This window comes from Triplophysa dalaica, chromosome 22, assembly GCF_015846415.1.
Source record: "Triplophysa dalaica isolate WHDGS20190420 chromosome 22, ASM1584641v1, whole genome shotgun sequence".
In the NCBI taxonomy this organism is placed as follows: Eukaryota; Metazoa; Chordata; class Actinopteri; order Cypriniformes; family Nemacheilidae; genus Triplophysa; species Triplophysa dalaica.
Window position 1 is genome coordinate 2,522,278 of NC_079563.1, and position 21,944 is coordinate 2,544,221.

Here is a 21,944-nt window from a genome sequence, read left to right on the forward strand (position 1 = left end):
GTTATTGAAGAAATAATATCAGTGAGCGCATTTCTAACGAGATCTCTGATTTTGGTAAAACTGTGAGATAATGATGTAAATGCAATTTAATCTGCTATTAACATTACGGCATTTTTTATTCGCCGAGTGAATAATCTGTGTCATAGACAACCCTCTTAAATGATTATAAACTTTAAGAGTGAGCAAAAGCTCTTGTCATTTTATTAAAATAATCTTGCCTCAAATGGAATATAAAATGCTTAAAGTTAAAACAATAATGTATAGACTCTTATTGTAAGGTCCCAAGAGAAACATTTTCGACAGGCATTATTGGGACATCAAACTGCAAGACAGCCACCGAAAGACCCCAGCAGGAAGTAAGTGTAACTGGAGTTTTTTTACACTGTGAGGATATATGGGTTTTATGTTTAAATATTGCTCGTTCAGTCAAATGTATAATGCACACGTGTATTTAATATGCAAATGTATTAATCGTTGGAACGACATCAAAGTCATGCTTTATATGCTTGTAGTTTTGACAGAACAGCACAATGCATCCTAAACCTGATATCCGTACGGTGATCATTTTCTAATGTCCGCAAAATTCCTCTCCATTTATATGAATGTTTTTTTAAACAGCTGATCATTGTATTATGGGGTGATTTCAGTCGAAATGATTTATGTTATCCAACGGCACTTTTCTTTGGCAGCTTGTTTAAATAAATATGGTGTCAAATCCTTAGAATTGTGTCACATACAGATGATGAGATAAAGTATTTTTTTTGGAAGCCAGTCATTGTGCTTAATCCGGATTTGAAGATAAAAAAGAGCATTAATTTTCAGATCTGAATATCAAGTATTGTTCTGTCTGACAAACATTACAACTGCATTTCTCCGCTTGATTCACTAACTTAAAGGGTTGGGAATTGAAAATCAATTCCAGTTCGGAAGGTTAGGAATCGAAAGGAATGGGAATACATTTAAATTAATACAAATTTAAATTCCTCTTATCAATTAATGTGTGCATATTTTAAGAAATGGGCTCGTGTTAGCTTGGGATAAAGAACATGAACCACTGATTTACCGTAGCTTCATTATATTAACTACAGTCTAGAGTTTAACCATGATGTAGCAAAGTAGTCAATAAGCAGGCAAAATGATCATACAGGTTGATATCTTATTTTTTTTATTTCAATTGTGGAATCGAAATTGGGAATCGATAAGAATCGAAACTGATAAGCAAAATCGGGAATCTATTTAATTTTTAAAATATAACCAACCCTACTTATTAGTGTATTATTTATAGCTTATAACATGCTACATAAAAAAAAGTCTGGCACAGAAAATATAGACTCAATGTTTAAAATCGTTTCATGTACTTGTTTCTTTTTTCATAGAATTTATGAAGTGATGGCGACTCGCGGCAGACTAAAGGCAGTTCTCATTGACCTGAGTGGTACTCTGCACATTGAGGATGCTGCAATTCCTGGGGCGCAGGAGGCTTTAACCCGGTCCCTATCTTTTTTCCATTTACAGAGCTTATAAGGCAGTCACAGAGATAGTTCTAGTAATTGGGATATTTTATGTCTGGGTGTTCAAGCACATTTATATGTAGGCCTATTTTTACATGTACAAATAATTTGTGTATTTGTATAATTTGTAATTCAGATTAAGGCAGGCTCCAGTCACTGTGAAATTTGTAACCAACACCACAAATGAATGCAAGAGGACCCTTTTTGAGAGACTGCGCCAGTTGAACTTTGACCTCCAAGAGCAGGAGATTTTTACATCACTCAATGTAGCACGTAATCTGCTGGAGCAGAGAGCGGTGCGTCCCCTACTTCTGGTTGAAGATAGTGCTTTAGAGGATTTCGCAGGTGAGCTGAATACTTCTGACTTTTCTGCTGTTATTTTGTAGTAGTTTCTCTGTGACAAATATTATCATTACGCACAGTATAAAGAAGTATCTCATCTTGTATGTTGCTTTCATGCTGCAGGTCTGGAAACGTCGGATCCTAATGCAGTCGTGATAGGTTTAGCGCCTAACCACTTCAACTACCAGACACTCAACAAAGCTTTCCAGTAAACCAATAACTCCCATATACCCCATGCCTTGTGATAGATTTGATAGAAGTGATAGTTTTAAAAATTCAACTAGTTGAATGCTCTAATAAACTGGTCCAAAGATTGTTTATGTCTTTTTAATCAGGTTAATTTTGGATGGTGCTCCTCTCATTGCGATCCATAAAGCACGGTACTACAAAAGGAAAGACGGGTTGGCATTAGGGCCGGGCCCATTTGTGACGGGTCTTGAGTATGCCACTGACACCCGGGCCACAGTGGTGGGTAAACCAGAGAAAGCTTTTTTCCTGGAGGCTTTACGAGATCTGAACTGCTCACCAGATGAGGCTGTGATGATAGGTGACGTGAGTATGATATCTACCTATAATGGCTGTAACAAGATTAAATGCGGGTCATGTTTCAGTCTTCAATGTGAAACAAAATGAGGACTACAACAAATGAGAAGGACTACTTTTTCTTTTGATACCTGCCAAAACACACAATATTTTTTTTGTACAGGATGCCAGAGATGATGTTGGTGGGGCACAGAACACAGGGTTGCTGGGAATTTTAGTGAAAACTGGTAGGCAATATGATAGAAATTTGTTGGATATAGTTTTTACTTTTGATAAATAATAGTTATTATCTTTTTTTCAGGTAAATATAGAGATGGGGATGAAGATAAAATTGAACCTCCACCTCACCTGACTTGTGACGCCTTTCCAGATGCTGTCAATCATATACTGGAGCATCTCTTAGAAACTAAATAATCTTAAAATGTAATTAAAGTGCTGTATAGTTGAATCATTGTTTGACTGTCACTTGTCTACATTACAGTTGGCTAATAATTGTCATCAGAAAATATGCAAATAGATAATAAAGTTGCGACAGTCTATTCTTCTGTTATATTCTACCATGTTCATCTTTATAGATATGAATTATGTGTCTGCATGATAAAGAAAAAAGTGGAGGCTCATTATTTAGGCCTATGTCCCCATTAGTTTCAATGTATTGGATGCAATAGTACAATGCTTTTATTATTTTTAAGACCAGAGTTAGGTGGTAAGATAGAGATTGGTGCAGGATCGGGACCTCAACCCCAGTCGCTAGAGCCAATATCTATTATGTGCCTAGAGCAAGAATACAGTTCACTGTGCTACAGGCTTGGTCTATAATTTAAAATTTAAATATATAATTTTAAAACGTAGTAATCGCTTTCATTCACATTTCCATTATTGGCTTGCTTTGGGGTCTTATTTATTAACCTATATTATATGTAAAAATGTATGTATAAACAGCAGCACACATAAAATAATTAGAAAGAGAACAAGACATAGCATAAAATAAAATAAGAAATCAAATACAAAGGTTAAAGATCGACATGAACTTAGATCCCAAAGCTATACATAAATGTGCCAGAATAACACCAGAGCCTTGAGCAGTGTATTTAATATAGCCTTTTTTATGAATACAGCATAACCAAATCGACTCTAGTGCATTTTTAAATATAAAAAATCTCTTTGAAATCCTAAAAGACCTTGGAGTAAAACTGAGAAAAAAATGCTGTAATAGCCTATGTCTGGTTGGGATGAATGCATCTCAAACGGACTCATACTCTCTCTCCCAGGCTGAATACCTATCTGTCAGGCATCTGGCCGAGGGTTTTGTGTGGGCAATAACATCCTGGAAATCTGCTGTGGTCACAGTTTCTAGTTCAATAACCGGCATGTTGGACTGACCTGTGAAGATACATGGCGTAACAGAGAGGGTCAATTATGGCCAAAACAGGATTTCGTGATGAAGCAGCAGTTTGATGTTGTTTCGAGCTGAACATGAAACATTTCTTACCTTCAATATGATTTTCAAGGGCGTCAAAGATTTTTCGCACGGGTCTCATAGCGGCCTCCTTACAAACTAACCTAATATCTGACCCAGAGTAGCCTTCAGTCTCCTGAAATATTGGGAAATAAAAATCTGTTTACTCAATCCAGTGGCTAATCATACAGTAGCTCAGGTGGATAAGAATGATTCCATGAATCTGGTCTGAGATCTGTGGAACTGCCCAGTGAGGTTTACAAAGTGCTTTCACACCCTTCCATCAGTCTATTTTACCTGTGCCAGCATGTTGTAATCCAGCTCTGTCCGCAGTTCGACCGCAGACGTGTTGCTAACTGGAGGAAGCCAGTGACCGATCATAGCTTGTCTGGCAGGTGCGGACGGGAGACCCACCAGGATCCGCTTCTCTAGTCTTCTCAGCATGGCGTGGTCCAACTCCCTGAAGAGAAGAAAAAAACAAAGATTAGATTCAGAGCCACAAGTTATCAGAAGATAATGATACACTTTATTATAATCGTGCAATGCCTCACCAGGGTAAATTGGAGGCAGCCAGTACAAAGACGAGATCGTTGGATCGTGCCAGTCCATCCATCTGAACCAGTAACTCTGTCTTCATTCTCCTGCTGCCCTCATGTTCACTCCTTGAAGACCAGATGTATTATTATAAGATTATTAAACGATTAGCCTCATTTAAATGATCCTATTGCTGCAAAGCAGAAAACCATTAAAGACTAAATTATTAGAGGTGTTTGCTTAGGGCAAAATAATCACTATTTCTATTGCTCATACAAGCAAGTGAGTAACACGAAGTGGTATATTGCTCTACATGTATATTGCTTGATGTAAACTGTATATGCTGTTGGAGTACTCAGGGGGTTACATTAAATTGTTTCAGTTAGAGTAATTAAAAAAAAATGTTTTATTGTATTACAAAAGCAATAGCAGTTGGGCTGCACACAAGTAGAGCAAATATACAAACGCAAAAGTCACAAAGTCAAAATGTCGGATGCAGCTACTGTCACTCTCTCTTACCCCTGGCCAACCCCGCGCTGGCTCATCACAGACTCCAGCTCATCCAGGAAGATGGTGGACGGGGCATGAAATCGTGCCAGCTCAAACAAAACCTGCGGAGAGTTCTAACGGTAAGACGTATTGCTGCAAAGCTGAGAAAATACCCAATTCCTGTTGATTACTGGCACATTTCTTCTCACTGACCCGAACCAGCTTCTCAGAATCTCCTCTCCACTTGCTTACAATGCTGGATGCAGAGATGTTGAAAAATGTTGTGTTACACTCTGTGGCTACAGCTTTGGCCAGCATAGTCTTCCCTGTACCTGTTTTAGGCCACACATAAGGATCGAACAAATAAAATACAGTACAAGAATGTAGATAGAAAATATAAAAGGACCCACCAGGTGGTCCATATAGGAGCAACCCTTTCCATGGTGACAGAATTCCTGTGAAGAGTTGCGGATACTGAAAAGAAAGGATTATTATTATAATTATTATACAAGCACACTGTGGTGATATAATGAAAATGTCCATGTGAAACATGAAGTCGATGTGTAAATTTAAAAAGAAAACATGAGTGGTGCCTGTCCATGTTCTGAGGCTGGAAGAGAGTTGCTAGGCGGTTGAGATGGTGCTCTGGATGTTTTCAAGGAGATTGCTGGCTAAGGTGTTGCTAGGTGGATCAGTGGTGATCTGTGTGGTTTCTAGTGTACCAGAGGTGTTTCTTGGGTGTTCTGGGTGGCCTACTAGGGGTTGCTAACAATCCCCGTGATATACTGATCCACAAATATGGTTGGGGTCCCAAAGTTTATTACAGAGGCTTGTTCAAATCCCTGTCCCAAAATAACCAATAAACAATACTGCCAGGAAAATAGAAACTACCAATAGATGATGAGAATTGTGTTTTCTTCACCTCAGGCTTGGGTAAATATCAGCAGTTAATGTTTTCCCTTATTGTCAACACTACCTAAATAACCTGTCCTTTAACTTTTTTATGTAAAAATTGCCCAGAATTGACTGAACTGAACCATGAAATCCCTCTTCAGTCTAAAAAAGTGCACAAGCAGAAATTCTAAATCATTCTACGCGATGACCTCCTTCATGCACACGACTGAGTTAGGGAAGACAAATAATGTTTACATTTCCTGTTTGTCAGGAGCGTGTTGTGGATTTGTAGTCATCAACACAGAAGCCAGAGATGAGCCAGATACGCTAGCGCTTGGATTGGATGGTATTCAGGTATAGATTTCATGTCATTTTAAGAAATAACCCAATGCTTTGCTTTCCGCTAGCCTTTAGTGGAGATGTATTCAGAATCGAAGGCAGGCGGCAGCTTGAGAAATACCAAAGTGTTTAGCAGCCAAGCACCTTAATGGGATAGACGACAGCTTCTTTGACTAATCGCTTGGCAGCCTCCAGGCCTATAATGTCGTCCCAGCGTACATTGGGGTTGTGTAAATAGATATCCTTTATGGAAAGACAGGAGAAAAAGATGAAATGGAGTGCTTCAATAATACATGTTCCACCTTGTGTGTGTGTGTTCATGCGTGTGTCCGTGTGTGTACTTTGATATTGAGTGACATAGAATTCTATTACAAAGTGAACAAGATTTTAGCATTAAAAAAATCCCAAAACCACTTGCACGGTGTTATATATTTTGTTCACATGTGTATTTACATTATTTCAATAGTTTCCAACAATGTTTAAATCCAGGATTTAATTTTTATTCAGTTTAATTTTATTATTGTTTCATTCAATACTCACAGTGTAATCAAGCTACACCTTTGTTATTGTTTTGACTACACGACCTCTAGTGGCAAAAAAATATATACCGTGGCTTTCATATGTCATGTCATAATTGCACAATATTTTGCAATAAAACATTTTTGCAATGTATTGCATTTTTACATCATAATTTTGATGTCACTGCCTTTAATTTATTCTAATTGTTATTTTAAAACAATATCTATTACTGTATAACACAATATTTTATTACTGTATAACACTGGGTCTTACACGCGACATAATGCTCGACATTTAAAAAAGCTACCGATGCAAAGATAGAATCCATTGTAGCTTGTTGCATATTGCTGATGCGGCTGGTGTAAATAAAAACTCAAAATAACATGGAAAAATTACTTTTTGACTTGTCGCATTTGTTGTTGAAAAAACTTGGGAAAAAATATAACAGTCTTATTTTGTTATTTTAATTATATGTATACATACATATAATTATATATATTATACATTTTTGGGTAAAATAGGATCTGAACATCTTCTTGATAAGTCTTTGTGAGTTTCACAGTGAGTTTTTGATTTTATTTTTATTCATTTTTTATTTTTTATGTTTAGTTAGTTTAAGTTAAGTTTAAGCAATATTTGTGTATGTTTTTTAATTTTATAATTAATTTGTTCATTTTAATGTTTCTATTAATTAATTCTATTAAAGATTAATTCATATTTATTTTTTTATATTTATATTTTAGTTTTTGCTTATTATTTTTATTTTAGTGCTTTAAACTGATTTCAGTTTATTTTTAAGACAACAATTTTAAGGTCAGTATTTTATTTGATTTCAATGAACAGGAACAGTTTTAATTTCAGTAAACTAAAATAATATTGCCTGATACAGCTTTAAATTGCTACAAAAGAGAGTACTTACTCTACTAATAACAGCTGCAAGCTCTCTCATTTCATTATTCATGCCAAAGAAGGCACTTATTGGTTTCAGCAGCCGCTCCTGTAGACAGTCAAATATAAGTGACAATTATATACTAGTTTGTATAAAGTGAGCAGTATAATTGAAGCGGACTTACCGAGAAATCTGAAGCACAGGGCAAGATTTTTATCGAGTTACTTGCAGACCCTTTCACTGAATCTTGAATCAGATTTCTGTAATCAACCATATGACCCTGAGAAAACCCCAATAAATACATTTTACAACCCATTACATTTTTTTTTATGTTTTCAATTTTAAAGAATCTCACAAAAAATGACCTTTCTCATGTGAGTCCCCTCGCCTGTTCCATTTCTGTGGATAGGTGACACATTCAGGCCAAACTCAGACATCTCAGCTGGGGACATGTACTCAATTTCCTGAAAGGATCAAGTTATTATTTAACGTTTATTAGATGATATGATTGCTTGTTTAATTGATTTTGTTTTGGAGCTCTTTACATGGTTCGCGGTTGTGATGGATGTTTGGAGTCTTACACTGCTGTGTTTACTGGTGTCTCTCCCTGAAAGTTTTGATTCCAAAGTTTTCCCAGTGTTTCTGGATGGAGGTCGTCGGGTGGAGTTGATTCTTGGGAGTGTTTGACTGCTCAATGAAGATGTCCTTTTAGAAACACATTTACACAGCATTGATGCACAATAAGAAGAGGACATCTTTGTATGCCAATGTTGTAAAAGTATTGAACATACCTTCTTTTGCCACCACTTTTTACAAGTCTATTCACTTCTATTTCAAAGACAAGACTTTTATTAACGCCATTATTAAACAATATTTCATAATTAATGTTCATCAAATTATAACTAGCTAGAAGTATAAACATACTTATAACAGACAATATGTTATCAGTCAATATGTTATACCTTGTTCTGGCAGCTTCTTTGTCAGTTTTGGATATTTCTGAAACTTAATATAATAATAACTCTCATATTCCATAAGAACTGTGTCCAGGTCTACATTATCACAGACTTCGAAACTACATAAACTAACACTACTTTCTTTTTCTAAGGCTTTTGATGCATCTGTATACCTGTGAAAACAAAACAGAAATTAAATTATACAAATGCACCTTTAAGAACATATCAATAATAAATCACATTAATAAAAATCTAACCCCTCTTCCAGTAAATGATGATTAATCAAAACCAGCAAATTTCTCCTCCTTGTCTCTATTCTCAGTTCATCCTAGGAAAACATATTATTGCATTTAAATTATCATCTTTTGTGCAATTCAGAAACTCTTCATAGTTATTCTAGATGTTTCATACTAATGTATATTAAAAAGGGACAAATACATTATTCTTACATAATTAAACTCGTATTTTCTAAAACGATTTTGATTTTAATATGACTATATCCGTGTGTGTGCGTTGTGTGTCAATTCGATAGATGGCGCCACACTCATTCAGCGAAGCAAAACGTGCCAGGTTGCCATGACAACATGTAACTCACGCATTTAGCCGATTAGCCTTCCGCTAATTAACAAATAAATGTTGCGTTTAGTGAAATTAAAAACGATTAATACCATCAGATCCATTCAGTGTGTGTGGCATGTCTGTTCACCGGCCATATTGTGTTTTTATAGAGTCCTGTAGTTAAACGCCGTTATAGATACATATTAGCATACTAAAAGTCCAAATTCTTTATCTATTAAATTGCTACAGATAAAAGTTAAAGACATTGCAGCACTCACCGCCTCTCTGGCCTGGTTAGCAGTCTTTATGGCTTGATAAGAAAAATCCATAGTGAGATGAACATGCACATCTGACCTGAGCCCTTGTGTGTGTGTGTGTGTCCTGATCATAGGTCCTAAAACAATGATCTCCAGCAGAAACGGTAGCCTAATGTATTGCGTACGTATATTGTAATATGCATTTCGCAATATCGATAAGCATTTTTAACAAGAAAAATGCATGAATGCAAGAGCATACAGTTATGTGCAGTAAATAAGTAAAACTTTAACTATACATTTGTATATGATTTTTACTTCAATGCAATACCCCTCAAACTACAAGTCAACATTACTGAAAGATCGCCATAAACCCAGTAACTTTTCCACAGTTCTGCTGAAAAATCACCCACTACAATTAAAAATTGGTAATAGCTTTAATTATAAGAAAACAATGAACACTTCTACAGTATTTTACAGATACAGTGATTTCTATGGTAGCTTATCTTTAAGGGTATGTTCACATTTAAAAAAAGACAAACCAGTTCAAAAACGTAATATTTTTATTTTGGAGGGACTGCAGGCTGAACAGAGACACAGTTTGATTAACAATTTTGGACAGTAATAAATGTATCTGTTATGAAAGCATGTACAAATAAAACAGGTACAAAGAGTGGAATCTCAAAATACATTAATTTTAACAGTTTCAGAACAGTATTGAGCTGTTAAAACAATGTGCTATGCACACAAACAAATTTTGTCTTTACCAAGAAACAGCCACGCTATTTAGATTTTTCACGTTTACAAATGGCATCAGTTTGTTGTAAAGTAGGAAAAAACTAAAAATTCTTAATTGGATAGTAGTTACAGTAAGTGATTTCCATAAATGTCAGTCGTACCGTTGTGATCAATTATCCACATAAAGATACATGACCAAAAATCTAGTGTGATTTTTCAGAGGATTCCGGCTTCGGTTAATGAAGTGCTAGCCTCAAGTAGCATACCCTTCAAGTACACCCGAACAGTATAAAATAGGGTTACAAAGTCCTGTGTACTAAAGACTGTGTCAGCCAAAGCAAAGCCTAGCGTGGAAGGAATAAACCCTCTGCCGTATTCCACCATCCATGTTCCTGTGCTCCATTGCACTGAGGTAGCCTCACCCACTGGGTGCACTATAGTGTCACCTGCCCCCAAAACCCCACAGGTCATTGTTGAAATTCATGGGTCAGAACATAGAACACTGTTTAAGGTGCTTAACTTGTCATACCTGGGTAGTAAGTCTCACTTTTAGTCGTTCCCTCTTTCCATTGCCTGAATGTTCCGGAAATGATAGTGTCTGATATTTCCGCCCAGTAACGGCCTGCAAGAGATACAAAGCAGAACATAAGTGGAACATACCAGCAATCCTAAAGGACAACTATAGTCATTCCTAATGTATGTGTGGTATTACTACAGAAACACAAACATGAAGGCCCAAAAATGCTGTCTGTCTATGTTGGTGGATTTCACCAAAATATTTCACCATGGGAGATATTCACCAAAGCTTCTACCATTATTCTTATTTATCACTCCAACTACTATATTTTAAAGGAATAATCAACATTACAACGAAGATTCACATGATATAGAAAAATATTTTTTAAATGCTCTACCACCTGAGGTAAAGGAACACTGCATGAAATAGAAATAGAACCAGAAAATGTTCTTTAAAAGATTTTTAAGAGTAGGCAGATTTTTTTGGCTTTTTTTAAACCATGAGCAGGTTACCTGAATGTCCACCTGTGTCCACAGCAGTTCCAAACAACAGTACATACTCCGTAAGAGATGCATGCAGCAGACACATGGACCCCATCCATCCGCCAGCATTTACAAACACCCACTGTAAGTCTTCATCAGGCAGAATGTGACCTGGATACTTCTTCCGCAGCTCCACTACTACTTTAGAGAAAGCCTGTTCATGATCTTGGCCTTACAAACAGATGGGTTGGGAAAAACGAAGAGCGAGATTGAATGCTTGCATCAAATGTTTCTTACACAAAGCTAACGTACAGGCTTTGAGAGACTTTTAAAGAATTCAAAGACATTTACCATATTTTTTTTCAAGAACAACTGGACAACAAAACCAGTCTTATGGGTTCATTTTTCGAATTAGGATTTTTTACATCATCTGAAAGCTGAATAAATTAATTGTCTATTGATATACAAGTTGTTAGAATAGGACAATCTGACTGAGATGTAACCGTTTAAAACTCAGGAATCTGAGGGTGCGAAAAAAACAAAATATTGAGAAAATTACCTATGGAGTTGTTAATCAGGAACACTGTGGCAGCCCATTCACTCACATTAATAAAGTTTGTATATATTTAAGGTAGGAAATTTACAAAATGTCTTCCTGGAACATGATCTTTACTTAATATCTTCATGATTTTGGGCATAAAATAAAAATCTATAATTTTGACCGTCACAATGTATTTTTGTATTTTACTACAAATGTTCCCGTGCTACTTAAGACTGGTTTTGTGATTCAGGGTCACATATTATAACATCTTACAAAACCAGAAAAGCTGAGGGTAAAGAATAACAAATGATAACTTTATAATTCTGGGAAAAAAACACTATTGACAATCTAAAGGACAATAGCTTTCAATGACAGATCTCTTACTCTATTATTAAATATGATTTAAAATCAAAATTACGAGGTCATTCTGTAATGTTATTGGACGCAAAAGTAAAAGCTAAATATAAAAAAACTTCTGGCAACACTTTTACAGTCCATTATTAGTACATAATGAAAGCTACTATACTTTATATGAAGCCTCTATAAGGTAACGTTACAGTATTAAACCTTAAGCAATATAGCGGTCTGTTCCACCACTTTTTACGACATATTTGCAACACACTGAACTCCAATACACCAGGCTGTGCTAGCCAACGTATATGACCAAATCCAGCAACTTGCTGTTCACCAAAAACAGGTTTAAATTATTACTCACCCGCATATTGTCTGGCTATCTTGGCAACATCTTCTTTTGTAAAAATATACTGTTTAGTTGCCATCCAATATCTCAGGAAATTAACTGTCAACACCAAAATACCCAAAAGCACCACCAGTTTTAGGACACTTCTTATTGAAGACATCTTGATCGGAAATCAATTGTCTGATTAAAACTAAAAATACGTTTAACAAAACACATGAAACACATTCATACACACAGCATGGCAAACGAGAAAGGTCGCTGACGCCATGTGACGTTGGCCCGTCACATTTTTTGACCAATCGGTTGCACCGACGGCTGACGTTCATCCAATCGCGTCAAACTCGCAACAAGGAAGACAGCAAGAAAGGAGCCTTATTATCATCATTACGCCATCACAGCAACGCATAAACCGAAAACCCTTTAAACTACGTAAGACACAACGAAATTTATTATTTATAAATTTGAGTCATATTTTTATTTTGTGTGCAATTATAAACACTGACCATATCATTCGTTTTAATCATAGAGCTGTTCCTGCTTTGGGACTTGCTGCGTTTTTTATGCGCAATCTATTGTACTTTATTATACATTTAGTGAGAGAGATAGCACACGCAACCAAACTGAACAGATTCAGCCTATTATTGTTTGGATGATCGGATAAACCCCAATTTGAAGGACTTTTCTATATCTGTGTGTAGTAAGATGGACAGTTGCACTAAATCCATGTTTCACCCTAAAGGTAAAGAATGGTTGTTTTGTAAAAACAAAATACCTAACCTTGGAACGGTTTACTGAAATACGGGCAAAAGAGATCAAATTGAGTTAATATCTTTAAAGTATAATGGTATCTGATTTCTCTTGGCTCAAGAAAAGCTAACTCAAAGCTTGTAATATAACATTAGAGCTCCGTTGTAGAAAGTTACTTTATCTTTTCAAACTTGTCTGAAGACGCGCACTAGATGCATCGCGTGATGGCTGGCTGTATAGTTGATCATGTGATGTTAGCACCCGAAGTCCGAATCATTTTAAAGATTCGATTCGTTCAAATGAATCGTTTAAAAATGGATTTGTCTCACCATTGTGTGTTCAAGTTCGTGGTGCTTAACATGTCTGTAAAATTCATATTTAAATATAAATGAAATACATGTTATTTAATACTAGTGTTTAGTGTTGTTATAATAAATCTGCATATTAGCCTATTTCAAATATCCTGTTTATGGTTTCAGCTTGTTCTACCTTAAATTTAAAAATGTGATAAACACAGTTAATAACTACACCAACATCACTTACTAGTAGGCATAAATAATGTGTGTAATGCTTTACAGGAAAGTAACTAAATACTATAATTTATTTGATGTACCTGAATTGCACACAGTATATAACAGTTGCCTTTAACGACTCTTTTAGCTTTTCTGTGGCTCAGTAGTTAGAGCATGGCGCTAGCAACGACAAGGTCATGGGTTTGATCCGAGGGATTGCACATAGAAAATGTAGAAAAAGATGTATAGTCCACGAAAAAGCAGCTTTGTATAAAAGTGTCTGCCAAAATGAGTAATTGTTAACTTAGCTGAACTTTATATGACATCATATGGATTGAAAATATAATGTTTACAGATTGTTACAGGTTATACTGGAATATTTTTTTTGTTACCTAAAGAGTGAAAATTTTGTCAAATGATTACACAATTGTGTTTAACAGTTTTTCTATGGCTCATTGAGTTATGAGCTGCTTTTGTTTTTTGTTTTTTGTTGCTTTTATAATTATTTATATAATTATTTTCCAATTGTTTTTGCAATCTTGATATATTTCTAAGATCATCAGCATTTAAGATACAATCCTCTGCGGAACTCCTGGGTTCTGGTCTCAGCCCATCGGATGAAGCGTCCATGGAAAGGACAGGTGGAGAAACCTCCGGAAGACAATGTCCCACGCCATGACCCAAACAACCCCCTCTGTCCTGGTAGTGTTAGAGCAAATGGAGAGGTGAGCAGACTTCCTTTTTTAATTTCATTCTTTTCCTTCACTGAGATCCTCTCGGAATGGCTCTCCATTCGCATATAATATACTGTATAAATCTGCATGAAACTCAACATAACATTGTCATCAATTGGTATGGTTGCTAATATAGTTATTGTCCTTGGCATTTATCTCGTTAGGCCTTTTTCTAATGGAATTGTCGCAACGCCATGTCAGGTGTAGACAAAATTTAAATTTATAATAGGTTCTAATGCCTTCTATTGTCTCTTGTCGGGTCGCATCGTGCTGCGCCACATCTGGTGTAAATATGGTATTAGCCTAGAGCATTACAAAAGCTTTTTAAAAATACTTTTTCTCAATCGCTTTGGCCCATTTCTTAAATGAGACTTTTTCACAAAACCAAAAGTTTGGTTATTGTTTACATCAGAAATATTTCAGGCATGCATGTATATTCTGTGAATATCTATGACATAGCAAGTTGCTAAATTGTCTGCCAATTGCAATAAACCACTAAGTACAATCAATTAAGCATTTAGAAGCATTTATATGGAGTTTGCCCACAGCACAACCACTAGACTTCACTATTTACTGTAACATGTATAAAACATTTAAAATAAAAATGACCCAGCAAAAGCATTGTTGAGATCTTATATTTCTTACATTTCTGCAGACATTTTTGATATTTAAGATTATTTAACATCATTTAGCATTATATATCATATACACTCACCTAAAGGATTATTAGGAACACCATACTAATACTGTGTTAGAACCCCTTTCGCCTTCAGAACTGCTTTAATTCTACGTGGCATTGATTCAACAAGGTACTGAAAGCATTCTTTAGAAATGTTGGCCCATTTTGATAGGATAGCATCTTGCAGTTGACGGAGATTTGTGGGATGCACGAAGCTCCCGTTCCACCACATCCCAAAGATGCTCTATTGGGTTGAGATCTGGTGACTTTTGGGGCCATTTTATTACAGTAAACTCATTGTCATGTTCAAGAAACCAATTTGAAATGATTCGAGCTTTGTGACATGGTGCATTATCCTGCTGGAAGTAGCCATCAGAGGATGGGTACATGGTGGTCATAAAGGGATGGACATGGTCAGAAACAATGCTCAGGTAGGCAGTGTCATTTAAACGATGCCCAATTGGCACTAAGGGGCCTAAAGTGTGCCAAGAAAACATCCACCACACCATTACACCACCATCATAATTGCATTAATGAGAAATTGAACAGGTGTTCCTAATAATCCTTTAGGTGAGTGTACAATCTTATAGTATTTGTGTGTTTGCACTGTTTGAGGAGGTTGCTTTGATTAGATATTTACATTTACAAATTTGGCAGACGCTTTTATCCAAAGCGACTTACATTACATTAACCTATACATTTATACTTAGGTATGTGCAATCCCCTGGGACCGAACCCACAACTTTGCCTTGTTAACGCAATGATCTCACCACTGAGCTACAGAAAAGCTAGATATATTCTTTTGGCTTGATTTTTACATATAGTTTATTTTAAAAGAACCATGCGCAGTACATAGATTACATGGTTTGTTCACGTAAGTTTGCTGAAGTCAAATGAGATCCTTTGAAGAGCTCAAATAAACTAAGTGTAAAAACAACCATGTAGTAGTTTACATTCAATACTGTATATTTTCCCATGTGATTTGCAGGTGAATCCACAGTATGAAAGCACATTCATGTTTGAAAACGATTTTCCTGCTCTCCAGCCAGATGCTCCTGATCCCGGTATTATGAACATTCCTTAAATCCAGCAAAAATTACAGCATGCTTTTACATCTAACACGTAACATGGTTCTGGGCAGTGGTGGAAATGGCCAAGATTCACTAGGTGCCCTATAGGAGACATCTTGTTTAAAAAAAATAAAGACAGGCAGAAAATACCTCTATCTTTCTGTTTGAAATATGCATATTTTGTTATGCTACTACATAAATAAAAAATTCTCTACATTTGAACTGATACTCTATCTCCTTTAAAATTCACTCCCTGAAAACAGCTCCCTCGAGTCCCTCCATTTTCAGCACTGGTTTTACAGGTCATATAATTCTTGGACGTTACAGAGATTTTTATGATTTATGGTTAGAATTTCAGAATGTTCTTTTTGGGGTCTCACCCTGCTTTTTAAACATTAATGCTGGAGTTCCCATCTATGCTGAGTTTTTTTTTTGTTAGCTCCTTTTTCTTCTTCTTCTTATTATGAATTTAAGAAATGTATATGTTGACACAATTATATTTTGTCTGGTAAAATAGTTATAATCATACACCTTAAGGTTAAAGAAAAAACTTTCATTGAAAAGATATTTGACTGGTAAGGGTTTTGAAGGCCTGTAAAATTCAGGACTTTTGGAGGAGTTTTAAATTTTGTTCTGCTTAAAATTATTTTATTTGCTAGATATTGTTCTTGCAGATAGTAACATTTTAAACTTTCGACTTGAGAGCAAACATTTTCTTTGAAGTAATTCTTAAAAATACACTGGTCGAACTGATTTACATATTTGTCTGCATTTGGATTTCTTTAAAGTACCTTGTAAATTTCATAGTATATACCATCACCGCCCCGTGACCCGAGGTAGTTCGGATAAGCGGTAGAAAATGGAATGGAATGGAATACCATCACCGTATAATGGTAGCCCTTAACCATTTCTTTTGTAGTTTCATGTAGTTATAATAGAGATAGAGTGTTAATGTTCTGATCCCTCTGTTTACAATCATATTACTTATACATGATAAATACATTTTTGTTATCATTTATAATGTTCTAGGTTCAGATCATCACCCCCTTTTCAGAAGCAAAGCAGCCAGAGGCGTCTGGTGAGTGCACTGTTCTTCTCCTTAACAATTAATAAAATCATTATTATAAGTAAATTATTGTATTATTAACCATACTGTACATTAAGGCCAACTTGACCACATATTGTCGCTCGTATACTTTAAATTTAGAGGAATTTAAACTTTAGTGTGTAACTCTTGCCACATTGTGGTTGTTATGGACAAGTTGCTGGTCAAGAACTAACTAAAGTTTTTTGGATGTACAATGTTTTGCTGGAACACTCTAGCAACCCCCTTACACTTACGTAGTAATGCCCTTAAACCAATCCAAAACACCTTAGCAACCGCATCACAATGCCCTGACAACCACACACAACACTCTTGCATTGCAGCAGTGACTTTGCACTAGCAAGCTTTAGGGCCATGAGGCACATATGGAGCAGGACCAACAAACCATGGTAATGTTGTGTGGCAGGGTTTATGCAGTTTTGTCATTAGGCACATTTGCACAGATCGCCATAAATAGGATCGACACTGAGGGCCAATCACTTAAGCTCTGTTATTCTGGATCGTGGCCTCTCCAAAGCAGTCCTAATAAACTATTTCCCTGTGTTTAATCGGGCTGTGTGTGGAAATTGATTGTGCTGTTTGAACTGGGACACATCAGGAGAGCAGACAGGAAAGAATTAAACGGTTTTATGTTCTAGATCGTGGCGATGGATGAAACAATATTAGAGGTTTAGTCTGGTCGAGGCCTTTGCGAGTATTAAGAGTATGCACAAGAGCATGGCTTGTGTTAGTCTATTAGGCCAATGTAAATTAGATAAGTAGTTTTAGGCCACTTCAGTGAATACTGCCATAACATTATTTAGGTAAAATAAACATATTATTAGCTTACATAATACATATATAATTAACTTTAAACTATATTTTATATAGTTGTGTTTCAATTGCTTATGATTTAAATGGATAGTTCACCCTAAAATAAATTACCCTCAAGTTGTTCCAAACCTCTACATTTGGTTGAATGTTAGCAACTGAGATTCCTGAGGCACCACTGACTACAGTTACTGACTACAGTTTTCTTACTTATTGCAGTGTTATCATATTGAAGTATTTATATGAATTTTATTATTATTGTTTGTTTTTCTTTGTGTAATTTTTCAATATACATGTACATGTTATTTTTAACTCATTTAAAATTATAGCAGAAAAAAAAGACTAAATGTCATAAATAGGGAAGTAAAAATATAAAAAAGACAAATGATGACTTGAAAACATGCAATAAGTATGGTGTTTCTTTATCCTCTAATCATAACTGTTGCTTAGAGGTATGAGTTATATTATGAGATTTTATAAGGTAAAATAATTGCACCTGATGGACCTTGCCAAAGGTTTCAAACATTCTCTGTGTAAGGCCCGGGAGCCCTATCATTTCATACAGTCATATGACCACATAATATTGAGCCATTTTTTCTATTGCATTAACACGATATCCCTAATATTGTTACATCCCTAGTCATAAATACAAAAATGACATTGTCATTAACTCTCAGGTTAGTTTTAAGTTTGTGTCAATGTAATACTGTATATTAATGACGTTTCAGATACTTGAAAGAAAATAGCTGAGTTCATCCAAAAGCACTTTTAATAAATAATGAACTTTACCTTCAAGCTGCTTATTTTATAAAGAGCTAAATAAAATTACTGAGTTAACTATTGTTGACACTAGATGGCGCTGTAATCAAGTTAATGAATTAGACCAATAAATAAGAGCACCATGGTTGTTTTGATTTAAACTAAACCTTCCAAATGTCTTAGAGACCCTTTCCTTGTCTAGTATTTTAATTTAGTCAGAAACCTGATTTTCACAATGCCTAGTAACCTCGATCTTATCTCCACAATTCAAAGCATTGTTTTTGAAGGAGGAAGTGTACTTTACTGGAAAACGATTGGTATAGACAACTGCTTTGAAAAAGCACCTGTGTCTGCTGCGCAACCACCCAATTAGTGGCATAGCGGAGAGGAGCACAGGCACACAGACCCCTTCAACTGACGCTCTTCTGTAATGCACTGGGATCTGACATTGTTTTCAAAGTATTAAGAACAGTGCTTGAGGCACAAACAAGTCAAGGACGGTTAGTCGAGAAAGATGATTGGCCCATATAAAGCCTGAAAAATGCGATTTTGGAAAGTTTGCAGGCGCAGCTGTGAAGCTTTATTCAAGGCAGAGCATGGACTTAACTAGTAGTTCAGCTAGTTTAGTTGCATCGCTGGCCTCCATGGAGTTCCAATTGTATGGACACAAAACCACTGAGACATTTCTCAAAACATCATCTCGTGTATCACAAAATAAAGGGTCATATACAGATTTTGAAAAAATGAGCATGAAAAAAATGATGACATCATTTTTACTTCACATAACTATCCTTTAATGAACTGATCGATTGATAGCTAGATTATAAACACAGAAAATATACTATTGACAGGCTCTTGATTTAATCATATCTCTTAAGTTTTATGTACACATTTATTCTGTAGAAGTACATTTTTGCTTTATTTGTTCCCAGTAAGGTCATGTGCTTTCACCCCTGGTCTGACATCACCCTTCCCCTCATGCAGCCAGCAGAGATCCGGAGAGTGATTGACAAGTGGGCGGAGCTGATCGAAGAGCTCGGAATCACGTACACATGGGTGCAGGCACGTACATCCATTCCTAATACACTCACCTCTGCTTTTGATGCACTTATTACTTGACATTCTCAAGGCAAATAGCTTATGTTATATTGCAGAAAAATGTATTAAGACATAACTCATCTTTAAAAATGAAGCACTGGGACGTGTTGCAACTTAATGAAACATTTACACCATTTGTCACCAAAAGACAGTTTCCCTCCAGAACTCATTGAGTCAGAGAGAAACTGTTGCATAAGAGCATTAAAAGAAGTCAGAGGCAGGGACGCCGCTCGATTCGGTTTTGTCCCAGTCTTCCTCATCAGCACTAATTGGATCAATTGGGAGATGCTCTACAGTCAGGAGCTGATCAATGCTGGGCACTGCTGGAAACATTAATGCCCCTTTAAGGGAATAATGAAGCACTTCGAAAGGTTGCTTGGATACAAATGCAGGGAATTAAGATGTTTTGCTGGATTTCTAAAATGAACATCTCTGCCTGTCACATTTCTGTCTGTCACTGTCTGACAGTAAAGTCTCTTATGCTCGTCTGAAATTTTCACCAGAAATTTTGTGTCTAAATATACTGGTGCGGAGCAGGACGTGCGTTTTAAATCCATTCTTATGAACTTGTGGACCAGAGGAATGCTCACTTTGGTCATCTTCCATAGGAATGGATTGAAAACGCTCGTCCTGCTCCGCAAGGCCCGTGAATACAACACTAGAACCTATTATAAACAGAAATTCTGTGTTAACTGGATGCAGTGTGAAGAGATGAAACAAAAGCCTTGTTTGGTTTCTTTTTGCTTTTGCCACGTTGCATTGCGCTGCTTGTGTAGACAGAGTGTAAGATGATAATGAATGAAGCTTAGTAGATTTGAATGTTTTGTATGGAGCTAGGAGCTGCACATTTTGCACTTGACTGCATTTTTCATCAAGTATATCAAAATGAAAGCAGACATCGCTGTGCACTTTCAATATCCCCTTCAGTGCTCCGGACATGACTCCAAACAATCATATTTACATTAATGCATTTGGCAGATGCATTAATCCAAATCCACGTACATTGCATTGTATTGTAGATTTGCTTCTGACTATGTGGAATCCTCTGGGATCGAACCCACGACCTTGGCCTTGCTAGTGCCATGCTCTGACAACTGAGCCACTATGATACTGACCACTGAGCATAACAATTTATATATATTTATAGACACAAACAATCATTGTTTTCATCATCGATTGTCGCTGTCGCGTCCGAGTACTTGTGCCCATCCCTAAATTGAGTTTTGCTTCCTCTGTTCCCTTAGAGTACTAATCAAGCTTTTGAGATTTTCATCTGTAAACAATCGTTCTGTTTATAGGCCATGCCGTCACATATAGGTGGTCCCCAATTTATCACTGTAGTATACGTAAAATATGTACCATGTGAGTTCCCTATATTATAAGGGGAAAGATTAGCCTTTGTATTTTGGACTTGGTAGTATAGTGTAACAAGGGATAGACCGGGCAAAGCGGCAGATCCAGAAAGCGCTAGGGCGAAGCTCAAGAGTTCCAACGTGAAGCAGGCTGGTCAGGCAGCCAGGGTAGAGCAGGGAGCCAGGGTGGAGCAGGAAGTCAGTACAGAGCCGCCAGAGTAACCATCTTGGCAGTGGCAGGGAGCTCAGTGATGGCTATCTTGGAAGAGGCAGGAAACTCAAAGGCGGCCATATTACCCTGTAGTCCAAGACAGGGTTGCCCACTGGAGCAAAGCAGGGTTGAGCCTGATCAGTACCTGCATAGGAGACCTATGAGAAAAAAATGGTTGCTGCTGTAAGAGTCCAGCACGGGGTGCTCACCCTGTGGTCTGTGTGGGTCATAATGCCCCAGTATAGTGACGGGAATCTATTCTGTAAAAAGGATCCTTCGGATGAGAAGTTAAACGGAGGTCCCGACTCTCTGTGGTATTCGAATGTCCTTCGAATAAGAGTAGGGGTGTAACCCCTGGCATCCTGTCCAAATTTGCATTTTCGCCTCTATACATCATGGCCTCCTAATCATCCCATTATGTACTAATTGGCTCCACCAATAAGCTGGTTTGTGGTGGGTGTTTTGGGGCATATTGGCTGCACTATGAATGTTTACATGTTGTGTTCAATAAAAACATGAAAACGTATAATGTTTGTGCGGTATTAGTTTAAGCAGACTGTGTTTCTCTATTGTTGTGACTTAGATGAAGATCAGAACACATT

General features: G+C 36.5%; 4 protein-coding genes across 9 annotated transcripts in view; 2 read left to right on the top strand and 2 right to left on the bottom strand.

The window, feature by feature from the left end:
* The first annotated feature begins 282 nt into the window (after positions 1–282).
* Positions 283–2,946, top strand: hdhd2 (haloacid dehalogenase-like hydrolase domain containing 2). Of its 2 annotated transcripts, none has more exons than XM_056737404.1 (7): positions 283–356; positions 1,377–1,490; positions 1,648–1,856; positions 1,977–2,061; positions 2,189–2,405; positions 2,560–2,623; positions 2,698–2,946. In XM_056737404.1, the coding sequence occupies exons 2-7, from the start codon at positions 1,390–1,392 to the stop codon at positions 2,808–2,810; spliced, it is 789 nt and encodes a 262-aa protein (XP_056593382.1). In that variant the 5' UTR covers positions 283–356; positions 1,377–1,389; the 3' UTR covers positions 2,811–2,946. The 2 variants fall into 2 exon arrangements, with proteins under 2 accessions (XP_056593382.1, XP_056593383.1); XM_056737405.1 differs by lacking the exon at positions 283–356 and adding an exon at positions 369–384.
* Positions 2,947–3,473: 527 nt separating this feature from the next.
* On the bottom strand, positions 3,474–9,644 carry katnal2 (katanin p60 subunit A-like 2). 4 transcript variants are annotated; one of them, XM_056736704.1, is made up of 17 exons: positions 9,619–9,644; positions 9,312–9,459; positions 8,733–8,803; positions 8,482–8,648; positions 8,311–8,347; positions 8,101–8,224; positions 7,885–7,983; positions 7,704–7,799; positions 7,550–7,627; positions 6,256–6,354; positions 5,289–5,352; positions 5,092–5,210; positions 4,909–5,000; positions 4,407–4,517; positions 4,153–4,315; positions 3,889–3,991; positions 3,474–3,779 (listed from the first exon to the last, which is right to left on the bottom strand). In XM_056736704.1, the coding sequence occupies exons 2-17, from the start codon at positions 9,420–9,422 to the stop codon at positions 3,640–3,642; spliced, it is 1,674 nt and encodes a 557-aa protein (XP_056592682.1). In that variant the 5' UTR covers positions 9,423–9,459; positions 9,619–9,644; the 3' UTR covers positions 3,474–3,639. The 4 variants fall into 4 exon arrangements, with proteins under 4 accessions (XP_056592682.1, XP_056592680.1, XP_056592681.1 ...); XM_056736702.1 differs by having other exon boundaries at positions 8,065–8,224; XM_056736703.1 differs by lacking the exon at positions 9,619–9,644 and having other exon boundaries at positions 8,065–8,224; positions 9,312–9,535.
* A 188-nt stretch (positions 9,645–9,832) lies between these two features.
* On the bottom strand, positions 9,833–12,541 carry sigmar1 (sigma non-opioid intracellular receptor 1). The gene is made up of 4 exons (XM_056736251.1): positions 12,281–12,541; positions 11,055–11,255; positions 10,555–10,647; positions 9,833–10,471 (listed from the first exon to the last, which is right to left on the bottom strand). The coding sequence occupies exons 1-4, from the start codon at positions 12,423–12,425 to the stop codon at positions 10,242–10,244; spliced, it is 669 nt and encodes a 222-aa protein (XP_056592229.1). The 5' UTR covers positions 12,426–12,541; the 3' UTR covers positions 9,833–10,241.
* Positions 12,542–12,570: 29 nt separating this feature from the next.
* galt (galactose-1-phosphate uridylyltransferase) overlaps positions 12,571–21,944 on the top strand; it is a 96,376-nt gene continuing 87,002 nt past the window's right edge. Inside the window, exons 1-5 of one of the 2 annotated variants that reach the window (XM_056736250.1) lie at positions 12,571–12,694; positions 14,080–14,249; positions 15,926–16,001; positions 17,037–17,085; positions 19,614–19,743. In XM_056736250.1, coding sequence (XP_056592228.1) covers positions 14,142–14,249; positions 15,926–16,001; positions 17,037–17,085; positions 19,614–19,743 — 363 coding nt within the window. In that variant the 5' untranslated portion in view covers positions 12,571–12,694; positions 14,080–14,141. The other variant, XM_056736249.1, reaches the window with a different exon arrangement.